The sequence below is a fragment of the Drosophila hydei genome, unplaced genomic scaffold (genome assembly GCF_003285905.1).
Source record: "Drosophila hydei strain 15085-1641.00,03,60 unplaced genomic scaffold, DhydRS2 tig00008122-arrow-pilon, whole genome shotgun sequence".
NCBI lineage: Eukaryota > Metazoa > Arthropoda > Insecta > Diptera > Drosophilidae > Drosophila > Drosophila hydei.
This window is the reverse complement of record NW_022045833.1, coordinates 4,679,800-4,693,741: the sequence shown is the minus strand read 5'-3', so window position 1 is coordinate 4,693,741 and position 13,942 is coordinate 4,679,800. Positions and strand designations below refer to the sequence as shown.

Sequence of the window (13,942 nt, the reverse complement as noted above, 5' to 3'; positions counted from 1 at the left end):
CATTATATTAAATAACAACGCATTTTTTTTTTCAAAATCGACTTGATTTTGGTTGAGTTGTAGCTGTTTTTCCTATAAAAAGGACATTTTTTTGCAGAGCTATAGCTCAGTCACATCCTTAAATATCCCAACAAAATGTATTTCCTTAAGCTTACAATAAGCCAAACTTTCATTTGACATTAAAAGAATTCCAGCTGTCGCGCAAATAAATTGAGATTTCCATAGAAAATTATTTCATTTTGGGTAAATAAAATATCTAACGTGCCACTTGCCGTGGCAGCTACGGTGCACGTGCAACACGTGCCCCAACAGCGAAGAGAAGATGCAGCAGCAGCTGCAACAGTGATTGCCGCTAACCCAGCCAGCTTCTGCTGCTCACAATTGCTTAAATAAGCTCAAAATCGGCGCATTTCAAATTCAAATTTAACGTTCGCTTCCGTTTGGCCGTTGCACGTTGCATTTCAATTTCAAATTTGAATTTAACTGCTCTGATTGCCCTTGCGCTTATGCAACGAAACTTTTTGCTTCACTAAAATTTGCTTTTCTGACTTTCTGTTCGCCTGGTACTTCGGCCGAATTTTCGCTCAAATTTCGCGCACCAACCGCCGCCAGTGGCTGCCCCTGATGGGTATACAATGAAATTTGGATTTCTACCGATTTTTGGATATGCAACGAAAATTGATTTTTGTCGCCTCTTCTTCTTAGCTCTTGGCCAACGCTGCCCCTATCGGATAGGCTAAAGATTTTTGCTTTTGCAGTGTTAAGCCTGAATGGTTTCTTGGCCATATATCGGCCATATAGTGGCGCAGGATGACGAAACCTGCTGCATTAGAATCTTTGGACCCTACTTCATCGATCCACGTCAAAAAATTATTTTATCAAGGAATTCAGGACTGAAAGTTTAGGCACTTGTTCAGATTTTGTCCATACCCCTTGTAAAAATATGAGCTGAAATTTTTGGAGGCATCCTCGAATGCATAAGCAAAAACATCTGCTGCAAGCCAGACGAGGGTCAGCCTTGGGTTAAAGAAAAGTAGCAACAGGCAGCTAAAATTGATTGAAATTGCAATTTCGTTGCATACCAATCAGGGGCAACCACTGTCGACAGTTGGCAATTGAAACTTTCAAATTTTCGGCTGAAGTAGCAGGTGCACAGCAATCGCAGCAGGCAGCCAAAAGTCAGCGGCTGCACAGTTTCATTGCATGCACGTGGCAATTGTGGCTGGCCGACGGTTGTATTTAAATGCAAATTCGAATAAAGTAACAGGCAAACAGAACTGGCAGCAGCTAGATAATAACTTCGATTCAAAAATTCCATTGCACACCCAACAGGGGCAACCCGGCAAAATAAGACAAACGTTAATTTTTTAAATAGTTTTGTTTATTTCAGCTTAAATAACTGGAATTTAAAAAACATTTTAATGTGGATCGATATTTCGAGTTCAGCCAATCCTGTTCTTTCGGAATGCTTCAGTATATAGTTGAGAATTTATCCCTATATATATGGTTCGGCGATATCTTTGGCAATTTCTGAAGAGTTCATCAGGATTACAAGCACAAATGTTGTCCATCTGCAAGAAACAATAATGAGAAAATAGAAATTATAATATTTCAGTAATAAAAAAAAATAATAAATTAAAATAATTAATTAAAAGGAGTTTTATTTTTCCTTTGGCATTAAGATTGAAATGCTAGAAGTTCTGGCTTCCGAGATTTAAAGGGACAACTGAATTAATCATCATTTGGTATTGAGTATCGGAAAGTGCACTCGAAATGCATTGAAAATAAACTTGAATGTAATTTCGCAATAAAAGAGAAGGTGAAAAGCGCATGGCAAATACGAGCAACAATCGTTGACTAAAAGCGCTGCCAAATGTCCTGCAGCCAGTCGCAATAAAAAAGTGAACAGTTCGAGTTCGAGTTGCGGATGCTGTGTGTGTGTGACATTCCTTATGGAATATACAAGCAGTGTGTGTGTGAGGGATTGTTTGTTTGTATAGCACACACATAATAACTGCAGCTGCACGTTTACAATTTATACGAGAGAGTAAGAGAGAGAGAGAGAGAGAGAGAGAGAGAGTGTGTGCGGTTTTGGTTTTGGTTTGGTTATTCGGGCTTGATAAAAATGAGCGTCGGAAATGCGAATATAAATTTTGCCATATCTGATGTACAACTGTATATATATGTGTGTGTGTGCGTGTGTGTTTGTGTCAGGATAAACGTAATGGCTAGCATTGCAGCCAGGATGCCAGGCAGACAGCAGACAGGGAGTAGCAGACCAATCATCAGAAGTATGCAGCTCGGGTAGAGGAAACGGAAATGACATGCAATAAAACACAAAGGCGCACGCATTGCCAGTCGAACGAGTGGGTGGCTTGGGCAGCTTGGAGTGGTGCAGCTGTCAACCGTTGTGGATTATAAACGCAAAATGGCATCTAACAACAGAAATCTATCTGGCCAGAGAAACTTTTACAAAATTACAATTGCAAAAGTTGTGCACTCTCTTTGAGAGAAGGAGCGGGGGATCAGACCCGCAGCTGCTGGCCAGACGACAACAACAAGCCACCCAACCACTCAGGCACTCAGCCAGTGAGCCACTTCGACTCCCCGGTTAGTGCGACGCACTTGACCAGACATTTGAGTGCGCCTTTGTGTGCGTTAACGCCAAGTCATTTGGCTTATCAATGCCAGACGCAGACAATTTTGCGCTTATCGCTCGAACGCATCGCGTTTCGCCTCATGCAGGTGCCGCAAACGGCAATCGATGCTCATTTAATGCTCTCACCCCCCACTCTGAGTGAATGGCATGTGGCATGTATTATTAAGCGCCCATTAGCCAGAGCTCTTCTGGCGACAAACTGGCTGACACTAGTTGTGCCAAGGACTCTCTCGCACAGGGCGACTGTGCGCTCATTGACATGTATGCAAACATTGCTCTAATGATGGTCAGCTCAAGTGCCCGCAAACAGGCAGCAGCACCACCGCCACCAGCCACGCCTCTTCCACTCTCTTCCTCCTGGCCTGACTCACTTGACATGCAGTGGCTTGCTTTATTGGCTAATTACGCCCTGCAGCAAAGCGGCTGCAGTTGCATGCCTGCATGTGATTGCTGTACCAGGCCCAGCTTCGCTCTTCGCCTCCTCGCCGCTGGCCGGACCTGCCATAATTTGCGGGCAAGTTATTAGTAGAGGCACAAAACTGGCATCGTTTTATTTTCGATTTTAATTTCCATGTAGCTGCTGGCTCTGGTAGTTTTTTTTTATTTTTTTTTTGCTCGACATGCGCCTAATTTATATTCATTATCTGATGCATAATTATAGATAACTTGACTGTGTGTATCGCAACACTCTCCAATTGCCAGTTCTTCAACTTGGTTGGCATCTCGTAGCTCGCAGCTCGTATCTAGTCTCTCCCTCTCTATGTTTATACTTGAGCTCAAATGTTATTCGCGTTAACTCAATATTTGACTAGCGCAGCTGAGAACATCCCCCGTTGCAGCCCGCTTCTTAAGCTGGTTTAAGCTTACCTTTAGCTGCCGTGCTGTTGGCACAAATAATTGGCAACAAGCTGGAAGCAAGGGTATATAAATATTTGTACAAAAATCAATTTCAAAGGGAATTGCTGTAAGCAAAAGTGAAAATTCAAGAAAAATTTGATAGGCAGGGCATCATACTATGGCAGTATGATTTTAGGGATAATAACTTAAGCTAGTTCACTTAACCATTTGTTATAATTGCATATAACAAAATTTGATATTTTCATATTTTTGTTGTTGTTTTTGCTTTGAACTCTTTATTAAAAATTAGCTCTTAATCTAAAATTATTGTAGTTTTTGCTTTAGCCAAATCAGATAGACTTATCTGGTGTGTAAATAGTTACTTAAATTTTCAATAAATATAAATTTGTTAAATATATATAGTAGATTATATAAATATATGCATATATAGTTATTATATATATACCTTATTATGTGTCTAGGTTATTTTCATAGTACTCTGTTGTCTTATAGCTAGTTATACCATTTGTGTGTGTGTGTGTGTGTTTGTGTTTCTGTTATAAAAAATAGCTGATATATCTAGAGTATACCTAGGCTAGTTTGATTCGCTTAAGTAGAATGTACTATATTTGGAACAGTATTGAAGAGCCCTCGCTTTAAGGGCTTCCTTAACGTATTTTCATATTTCATTTGTAATTTGTTTTTGTAGTTTCGAATGCTTTAATATCTAGGCGCCTTAAATCTCAAGTTGAACTTTATTGCTTTGTAAAAGTGCGGGATATGAGTTCTCTCTGCTCTCTGTCTGTAGACTCCAAATATGTTTATGTGTGTGAGTAAATTGATGACCACCTGGTGGCTGCTGCTGTTGCTGCCGCTTCTGTTGCTTCGTTAGCAATTCGCGCTTGCGGCGCCTCATTTATTAAGAGGCAGGACGCGCGCGCAATCAGCGCTAATTAAAATGCCCTCCGGCTTGGATCACGAGATGATGCAGTTTTTGTCCTTGTCGCCAGCCAGCTCGGCGGGCTTACGCTTTCGATCATAGGCCAGCGCATCGTTAGGCACATAGCTGACGCGTACGCCGCCATAGTGTCGCCTTTGTGGCAGTTGATACATCATCATGTAGTCCTCGGAGCTGGACGAACTGGACGAACAGGTGGAGCACACATCCGATTCCTCGGATTCTTCCCTGTCTCGTTCGCGCTCTCGCTCCCGTTCGCGTTGCTGGCGCGGTGATTTGTGCGGTGCTTCGTGCTCGGCCACCTGCAACACCGAGGGCGGACCCTGATAGGAGGAGGACAGCGGCTGGGCCGGCGCATAGGTGTCAGCGCGCGTGGTCGAATGCGAACGATGGCCGCTGCCGCTGCGATGATGGCTCGAGGATTTGCGACGTCGACGACGCCGCGAACCGTGTCCATGTCCATGGGCATGCCCATGTCGATTGCCATCGCGATCCCTGTCCCGCTCCCTATCCCTGTCTCTGTCTCTATCCCTGTCCCGTTCTCCAGTTCCGCTAGTGCCGGCTCCATTGCCAGAGTAGCTGCGGGAGCGCGGTAGAGTATCCGGTATGCCCTCGAAGCGCACGCCCTTCTTTTTGCCAGGCTCGCCGCTCATGGGTGAAGAAGAGCTGGCGCCGCTTAAAATCGATACGGGATGCGTCGGCGGTTGCGTAGCCGACTGCGTGGACATTGGCGTCTGCAGTGATCGATCGCCCGCAGAGTGTGTGGGCGAGCCCATCAGCTCCGGCGGCAGCGCAGTAGACGCCACACTCAGATTCGGGGTCGGCAGCTCGGGCAGCTCACCAACTGGTGGCGGGTGCATTATGTCTGCATATTCATGCTGCGATGCGTGGAACTGCTGAGCGGAGGCGTGCAACGGCGGTGCCGGCAGTTGCTGCGCAAAGTGTTGCATCATATGCTGAGCTCCAGCCACGCCCAGCTCTGGCATGCTGGAGGTGATGGAGTTGTCCATTTTGGTGACCTGTTGCAGCTGCCGCTGCAGCTGATAGCTGTGCGTGGCGCCTAGCGGCGGCTTAGCGGGCCATGCAGCATCCAAATTGGTGGCCATCTCGTTGAAGTTGTAGACACCATCGCGCTGCAGCTCCATGGGCTTGGGCATCAGATTCGGCTGGAAGTCGCCTGGCGACATATTCTGCGAGCTAGAGAAGTCCGTAAAGTCCCGATGGACCTGCTCCAGGTCCTTGACGACGCCCGCATCCGAATCAGAGGTGGCATAACTTTGCTTGGGCATCTCATTAATACTCACGCCGGCAGCAAGCTGCTGGCTCTGCAGCTGGTACATGGCCTGGTTGAAGCTTGCCTGATGCTGTTGCTGCTGCTGCGGCGACATGGGCGGTGAGCTGGAGGCGTGGCTGCTCGGTATGCGCGTCTGTTGTGGTCGAATGCGTTGCGCCGGCGGCGTGGGCGTTGTATACATGCCAGTGCCGGAGCTATCCGAAGGCGTCGGCGGCTCACCCTTGCTGCAGGCAATCGAGCAATAGATGGCGCCACGGCGCGGTAGAAACGCGCGACCCAGCAGCGAGCAGCGACAGGTGTTGCACGAGAAGCATTCGTCGGTGGCATGCCAGTGCTGACCATCGTGGCTCATCTGGCCCTGATCGACGCCAATCGCCTCGCCACAGTAGTCGCAATACTCGGCGAACATCGCATCGAAGCAGAGCAGACAGTACGGCTTGCCCTCCCGCATAATGTATCGCTGGCCGCCCAGCTGCTTGTCACACTCGTGGCAGGCGAAATGATTCATATGCCAGGCGCGTCCCTCGGCCTCAGTGCACTCATCCGCCAGGATAATCTGTGAAAAGTTTTGTTGCTGTTGAGCAAAAAGTTTTGCTTCGCACCCCCAAGGGGGACAAGAGTCTGTGGAGAAGGAGCGGGCAAACTTACCTCATCGCAGGCTGAGCAGCGCGGCTTGAGCGTCTCGGCGTGGTGGCGGCCACAATACATGCGACCATCGCGATGAAAATAGATGAGATCCACGAGCAGCTCGCGGCAAATGCAGCACGTAAAACAGCCCGGATGCCAGCTGGCATTGGGACCAAGGCGCGTGGCAAAGACCGCAATGTCGCCAGTGGAAATCAGCTCGTCGCACTGCCAAAAGCAATTGCAATTGTAATGAAAGTTTGGCATTGGGAGGTGGGGCAACTAGTTACTAGATACTTACGCCATCGCATGGACGTGCGCTCATCAGCTGTCGCACATTGCCGCGTCCAAGTGCATCACGTTTGCGCTGTGTGGAAAACAGACGCAGCTCCTTGCGCTCCTCATCCGTCAGTGAGTGACAGTAACGAACCTGCAATGACAGAAGAACCGTTTCTTAAGACACACAGACAGACAGACAGACTGAGAGAGAGAGAGAGCGACAGCCAAATCATATGTTCAAGTAGTTCTTGCTGTTGTTGTTGGTGGGCAGGCTGAAGCGATCTTTCCAAGAAGTCAGCTACGGGGCGCAGATTGTTTGTCTGCTTGAGTCTGCGTCCACAGCTCCAACTCAAAGTCGAGTGGCCTGTGGGCAGGGCAGACAACCGCAGACAGCGAACGGTAGCCAAGGCTGCCCATCAACTGGGTTAGCATCTAGTCCAGCTGCAGCAGGCTACTGCCTTCTGCCTTCTGCCCTTACTCTTGTGGTCAGCGTCTCGTTTGTGTTGTATGCAAATTTTTTTGGGCTGCCTCTTTTTTGTTGAAGCAGCGCACAATTTGATTTGACTTTCGGCTTGGAATTTGGGCATTTGCCACATACACACACGCAGACTCATACGCACAACCAAACACACACAGGTAGATACGCACACCCAGCGCCAAAGCCTGGTCGGCAACTCGTTAACATGGCAACCCCTCAGTTAGTGCCAGTGGTTAAAAGTGGTAAATGCTAAAATGCTAAAATGCTAAAATGGTAACTGATATGCCCCAACATACAGCTGTGGGAATCCGCTCAACCTAAGTTCTATACCCTAAAAAAAGAGTTATACTATCGCAGCACTGGACATGGCATTAAAGGGAATACTTCGTATGATTGAAATGCAGCTGCGCTGTTCTACAGCTAAATATATCTGTGAAAATATATTTAAAATTCTAATCGAGTAATAATCTTCATAGATTTTCCTTAAACCTATTTTGCTTAGCCTGCTAGACTCCTTTAATATCAACTTGAGTATTTAATTTTTATTCTTTTAAAGCCAGTCTATATCATAAATATTTTTTGTAAGGTATTCAAGTTTCTTATATCCCCGATTGAGTTTTTTTAGCGTTCTGTTTTTGTTTATTTTTGTCGTAGTTTTGCGGTTTGTTCGCCAGGGCTGTGCAGTTCAGTTAGTTGCACTTGTTTCCTTGATTAATTAAAAGGCACAGGAACAACAGCGAGAACAACAACAACAATTTAGGGTCTGTGGGTATGTGTGGGAAAATAGTTGGCATTGACTTCGATGCCTTTTTCGGTCGTAATTCGAGCTGTCGCTGTGAGGACACGAGGCCATTCAATCACGATAAAATGCGCACACATTTGAATAAATACCACGAAATTGACAGTTTCACTAGCCAAAGTCACCCCAGGGACACACAGTGGGTTGCAGTGGTGCGCGCTGTACAGATACTGCATAGACTCACCTCGTTATCATGCGGCGGCAGTTGATGCAGCAATTGTCGCACACGATACTGCTCGCCGGGACTGTTGACGTATGGCACTTTGTCGTCGGGTATTTGCGAGAAGTACAAGCGGACCTGAAAGAGAGAAAAGAAAAGAAAGAGAGAGAGAGAGGAAGAGAGAGTTAGTAAAGATCACACACTAAACTCTAAGCTAAATGCATGCAAAAAGGGTTTTAAGCTAGGCTTCAACAGTTCAGCATTATCATCTTCATCATCATCGTCGTCATCATCATGAAGTTTGGAGGCCTGTCAAATGGCGCACAGCAGGTTGCTTGGCTTGTTGGAAGATTTTCTCCTTTTGATTTTATTACGTTGATTTGGCCATTTTGGCCAGGTTGAAAGGTGCGCAACGTGCTGCCTCGGTCAACTTCTAAGCCGTTGCAGTCCGCTGCTCAGTTTATTGGCCACGTTTTCTTTTCTCTCTCTCCCTCTTCAAATGCCGCGAAACTTAAGCATGCGATCTGCCGGCAAATGACCACAGACTGAGCCAACGGCCCGCCAGGCAGCCAACGGGCCTGCGTGATAGGCAGACGGACTGAGAGACGGACAAACGGACCGCCCGACTGACTGACTGACTGACACATGGCTTATGCTGCGTCAACGTAAATGGCTGTAAATAAATTTTCAATTCTGTTTGTAGCGTTTGCCAAAAATACAATATACCAATGGCACTGTCTGCTGGCTAAGATAGCAAGTGTGACTAAGAGATGCCCTGTACTTAAGCTTGAAATCGATTGACTAAGAGATTGACTAGTAAGGCTCACACCCCTCTCTGTTTCTGTGTTCCTTAATCTGATTGCTTATCCTGATCTGCTGCTAATTCTTGTTTATCATAATCTTTGGTATTCGAGTCTGATCTGCTCAGTAACCCAGCCTTTATTTTTAACTAACTTTGGCTTTAGAGGCTATAGCTATAGTATGAAAGAGCTAACACAACTAAAAATGTTATATTTAATAATAAAGATATTTAAGTTCTCTTAGAACTTTATTATACTTTTAACTAGAGGCAAATCTTAATGAAGAATTCTTCTTAGAATATCTCCTTCTGCTTCGCATAGCTGTTAATGTATATACGCAGCTTGCCTTACTCTTCGATCTACCCTCTTGCCATACCTCGCGCGCTTACAGGGTATTTAAACGTCTGCCTGCTCGACATGTGATAGGCGGTGTCAGTTTAAGCGGGATTAACGCGACTCTATGCATTCCGAATGGCAACTCAGGCTCCGTCAGCATGTCAAAGTCTCTTGGGCAGGGTCTAGACCCAGTGCCCAGTTCGAGGGCCAGCTGCAGCCTGCGCTATCTGTCACTGGTCTAGGTTGCAAAAATCACAAAAAATAAGGCCCTAAAAAATGGTTAGTAGTGCGCTTTTGGGCGCCGCGGTCGCTGGAAAAGATTGCGCAAGATTTATTTGGCATTGGCGCATATTTTACGCAAATAATTTATGTGGCGTTAAAGGCAGCCGAAAAAAAAGAAATAATTGAAAAAAAATCATTGAAATACAATTTTTTTTCTTCTTTTGGCCATTGAATTGGCCATAAAAGTCGCTTTGAGAAATGGCTAACAAGTTGAAACAGCTGCTGCGGCAACGAGTGGGCCGCAGCAGTTGGAGTTTCATTAGCGCAATCTAATTTTCAATATGCAGACAGCTCGAGCTGGCCCACACGCTGAGGGTTGCTAGAGAGATGTCAGAGTCCAGGCTCGATTGCCGCCTGGAGATGAGAGACGCGAGCTGCATTTGCTATCGGCTGGTCGTCTGACTGATTTATGGCCTGCTGATGAACAGCTCTGGCCCCACTATTTTAGTGACAAAATCACGCACAATAAGTCAAGTCAAGTCCAGTGAAGTCAAGTGAAGCTACGGCCAGTCGAGTCACGCAGCTTATCTGCGCACACAAATCACTGATCTAGGCACTGCCAACTCACCTGATCCGGTCGCAGGCCGGGCGGCACCCAGGTATACTCCTCCAGCGCACAGCCGCTGTCATCGTCCGAGTGCGATTGCCGTTGCATGTCCTGCATGTGCGGACCGGCTAGGAAGGGCGCATGCGCTGCCGCCGCTGCTGCTGCTGCCGACGAGGAAGAGGAGCTCGAGTTCACCGCCGGATGATGCAGCAGTGAAGGCGGCGATGGCGTCGACAGCGCCGGCGACAGCTGATGATGCTGATGATGTGGCTGCTGCTGCTGCTGCTGTTGCTGGTGTGCATTCGTGTACTTGGCCTGGGCAACCGTTGGAGGCAACATCGGCAGCTGTTGGTGATGCGGCGGCAGGTATTGCTGATGCCGCTGCAACGGCACCGGCGATGTGGGCAACATGCCCGCATTCTGTGCCGCATACAAAGCGCTCGCCGATGAGCTGCTGGGCAGCCCAACAAGTGTGCTCAAAGGCCCTGCTGCCTGGCTGGGCGAGAAGTGGCGCGGCAACGTAGGTATCTTCTGCAGATACGAGATCTGCGTCAGTGGAGTGCGACTTATGGGCCTGCAAAGAACAGAGAGGGAGAGGGCATCAATCTTTAGTTATTGGCATTTTTGTGGCGTGGCGAAATTCAAACTCAATTAAAATATTTTCACATCACATTACATGGCGGGTTAAAGGTTGTGCTTTCCGCTGGGAAATTGTGGTAAATATATTTATAATTGAACAGGCAAAGCCAAATCATATTTTCAACGAATTACGAAACCGCAAAATAATGTGATTTCCTTTGTAATTCATGTAGCATATATATAATTTAATAAATATATTTTTTCAATTTATACAAGCTGTCAATTTTAGTTTGTGCAATGCCATAAAAAGGCTTCGTTTTTTTACTGTAACTGCGCATCAAAATGAAAGTACAAATACGCTTCACAGCGCTTACACAAACAAATCGACGGCTCTTCCTTTTTTTTCATTATATATATATATAAATTAATATGTTGCTGGTCCAGCGATGAACTAGGCGTCGGTGGCAGGTCCAGCGTTGATCGGGTATTTATAGTCTTAATCAATAAGTTGCTGGTCCAGCGATGAGCTAGGCGTCGGTGGCAGGTCCAGCGTTGGTCGGGTAATTATAATCTTCTTATGATGATTATGTTGGAGGGTTTGACTTCACCCCCTTTTCTATTAACTGGCCTTGTGGCTCAGCAATGATCAGAAATATAACAATTTGATTACGGCGGTGTGCCGGAGTAGTGCGGGTTTATTCTTCAAACTTCAATGCAAAACTGATTTTTAGCTACATAGAATATTTCACTTAAGCTAAGCCAAAACTCGCATCACACCACAATGTCATGGTCGGCAAGCCGACTCAGCAATCTTAGGCAATAACGGAAACTCTTGCAGTAAACAAAAGTATCTGGTTACCGCCGCTGACCATTGCAGTTATAGCGCGCTGATACAAAGTATGCAGTGTCGCAATTGCGAGGGCTGTTTCTTAACTTACGAAACACGCGATAGCGAGGGTTGATTATAAACTTATGAAATACCCTATATTAAATGTTATGTGTTAACTACTCCCCCTTCAAGTGTAAGGCCGCCCTCGGCCGACCCAATTCCGGCGACGACTTCTCGTAATTGCTTCGCAGACTTCCTTGCGTCGATGAACCGCCAAAGGGTGAGGCCAATGTAGATTAAAGCACAGCATATAGCTCCAATGATGAATGCCACACGATAAGCTTGATCAGTTCCGGCGTCTTTCTTGAATTGCTGTATCTCCTCCAAATTACGTTCATTTAAACGATGAAGATAAGGGAGGCTGAGGACATCTTGGCTGGCAGTGATGTTCAGCAAGGGAGAGTTGGCAATGCCCGGGACTCTATTGCGTACGTTGTTGTGGTTGTAAAACAGAGTCCCGTTGATCGCGACTCGGTCCCCGAACGTAATGAGATGCGTGCCGTGTACTTGGATTTCAGTGCCGTTATCCACCTGGATCCTTGCGAACCCGTCGTTAAGAATGATGATTCCATCATCTACGTGGGTGATTATTTCCAGGTTGCTCGGCTGGATTTCACAGTGTGCCGTGCCACCTGCATGGAGCTCTTTGGCACATGAACTCTCTAATGCCAGACGACAAAAGGTGGCTCCAGGTGAAGCGGTGCAACTCTGCAGTGTGTGGGTTTTTCCATCGCATTCGGCTATGACGTTGTCAGGCAATCGCAATATGAAATTATGATTTAAATTCCAAAAAAAAAAATTTTTTTTTTTTTTTTTTTTTTTTTTTTTTTTTTTTTTTTTTTTTTTTTTTTTTTTACGTTGGGCGCCAATTAATATGTTGCTGGTCCAGCGATGAACTAGGCGTCGGTGGCAGGTCCAGCGTTGATCGGGTATTTATAGTCTTAATCAATAAGTTGCTGGTCCAGCGATGAGCTAGGCGTCGGTGGCAGGTCCAGCGTTGGTCGGGTAATTATAATCTTCTTATGATGATTATGTTGGAGGGTTTGACTTCACCCCCTTTTCTATTAACTGGCCTTGTGGCTCAGCAATGATCAGAAATATAACAATTTGATTACGGCGGTGTGCCGGAGTAGTGCGGGTTTATTCTTCAAACTTCAATGCAAAACTGATTTTTAGCTACATAGAATATTTCACTTAAGCTAAGCCAAAACTCGCATCACACCACAATGTCATGGTCGGCAAGCCGACTCAGCAATCTTAGGCAATAACGGAAACTCTTGCAGTAAACAAAAGTATCTGGTTACCGCCGCTGACCATTGCAGTTATAGCGCGCTGATACAAAGTATGCAGTGTCGCAATTGCGAGGGCTGTTTCTTAACTTACGAAACACGCGATAGCGAGGGTTGATTATAAACTTATGAAATACCCTATATTAAATGTTATGTGTTAACTTATATACATATATGTATTTGTATGTTTTGCTGTTGTCTGCTTTCCGGGCCCTTGGGCTGTCGCTGTCGCTGTTTGTCATTTTGTTGTACTGCTGACATTGTTATCCTAGCTGCGCCCCCAAAAAATGCGCTGCAAGCAACTGTCGAGGGACTTCTGGCTGTCTGTATATATTTGTATGTGTGTGTGGACATAGTAGCAGTATTGGTGAGCTTTTAAGAGCTTACAATGATCGCTGCAGTAAGGCACATTGATCAAGCTTCATTTGTAGCTATGCTTGCTTTCAATATATTCAGTTTATAAGCTATAAGCTGTATATGACGATACTTCTAGAGAATTATATATAAGATTATATTATATATAATATAAATCTACGATTTGAATGCATTTTAAAAAATCAAAAAAAATCAAATATTAAGCACAATATTAATATAATATATATTATAAAAATGAACGAACACGTCTCAAGTCTTTCTATTCAAGATCTTGGTTTATCTTATGAAGTATTTCTTTACTTAAATATATATCAGGAATCATTCAATTAATATTTTCTTATATTGAATGGAATTTTTTATTTTATTTATTTTTATTATAGTATTGTAAAATATCAAACTCTATACAACAGATGACTAATAACTTTTAAATGCAGACTTATGTGAGCGATACAGCTTAAGCTGACACATAAATATACAAGGATATTCTTCATGCAATCAAAATATTTTGAAAGCTTAATTTATAAGATGTCAATACGAAAATCACAAAAATATCTCTCAATGCAAAGTCAAATGCCTGAAGTCCCTAAAGTATCCACGAATTGTATTGTAGGGGAATCAAATGCTCGCCTTATATCAACCACAGCACGCACCATTTTATGCCAATTGTTGTAGTTGTTGTTGTTGTTGTATCTATCAAAGGATAACTGTGCATTGTCTGCGCATATGTAACTGTAGCATTGACTTCCTCCTGGCCAAG

At 45.2% G+C, this 13,942-nt stretch overlaps 1 protein-coding gene across 4 annotated transcripts in view; it reads right to left on the bottom strand.

Annotated features, from left to right (window-relative positions):
• Positions 1–3,951: 3,951 nt before the first annotated feature.
• LOC111593806 (protein prickle) overlaps positions 3,952–13,942 on the bottom strand; it is a 71,946-nt gene continuing 61,955 nt past the window's right edge. For 2 of the 4 annotated variants that reach the window (XM_023306831.2, XM_023306832.2), the window contains exons 2-6: positions 10,075–10,627; positions 8,113–8,226; positions 6,674–6,802; positions 6,397–6,600; positions 3,952–6,304 (exon numbers count right to left, since the gene is read on the bottom strand). In XM_023306831.2, the coding sequence (XP_023162599.2) occupies positions 4,472–6,304; positions 6,397–6,600; positions 6,674–6,802; positions 8,113–8,226; positions 10,075–10,627 (2,833 nt within the window). In that variant the 3' untranslated portion in view covers positions 3,952–4,471. Of the gene's footprint in view, positions 6,305–6,396; positions 6,601–6,673; positions 6,803–7,425; positions 7,480–8,112; positions 8,227–10,074; positions 10,628–10,729; positions 10,847–13,942 lie in introns of those variants that run through there. The other 2 variants (XM_023306833.2, XM_023306835.2) reach the window with 2 other exon arrangements.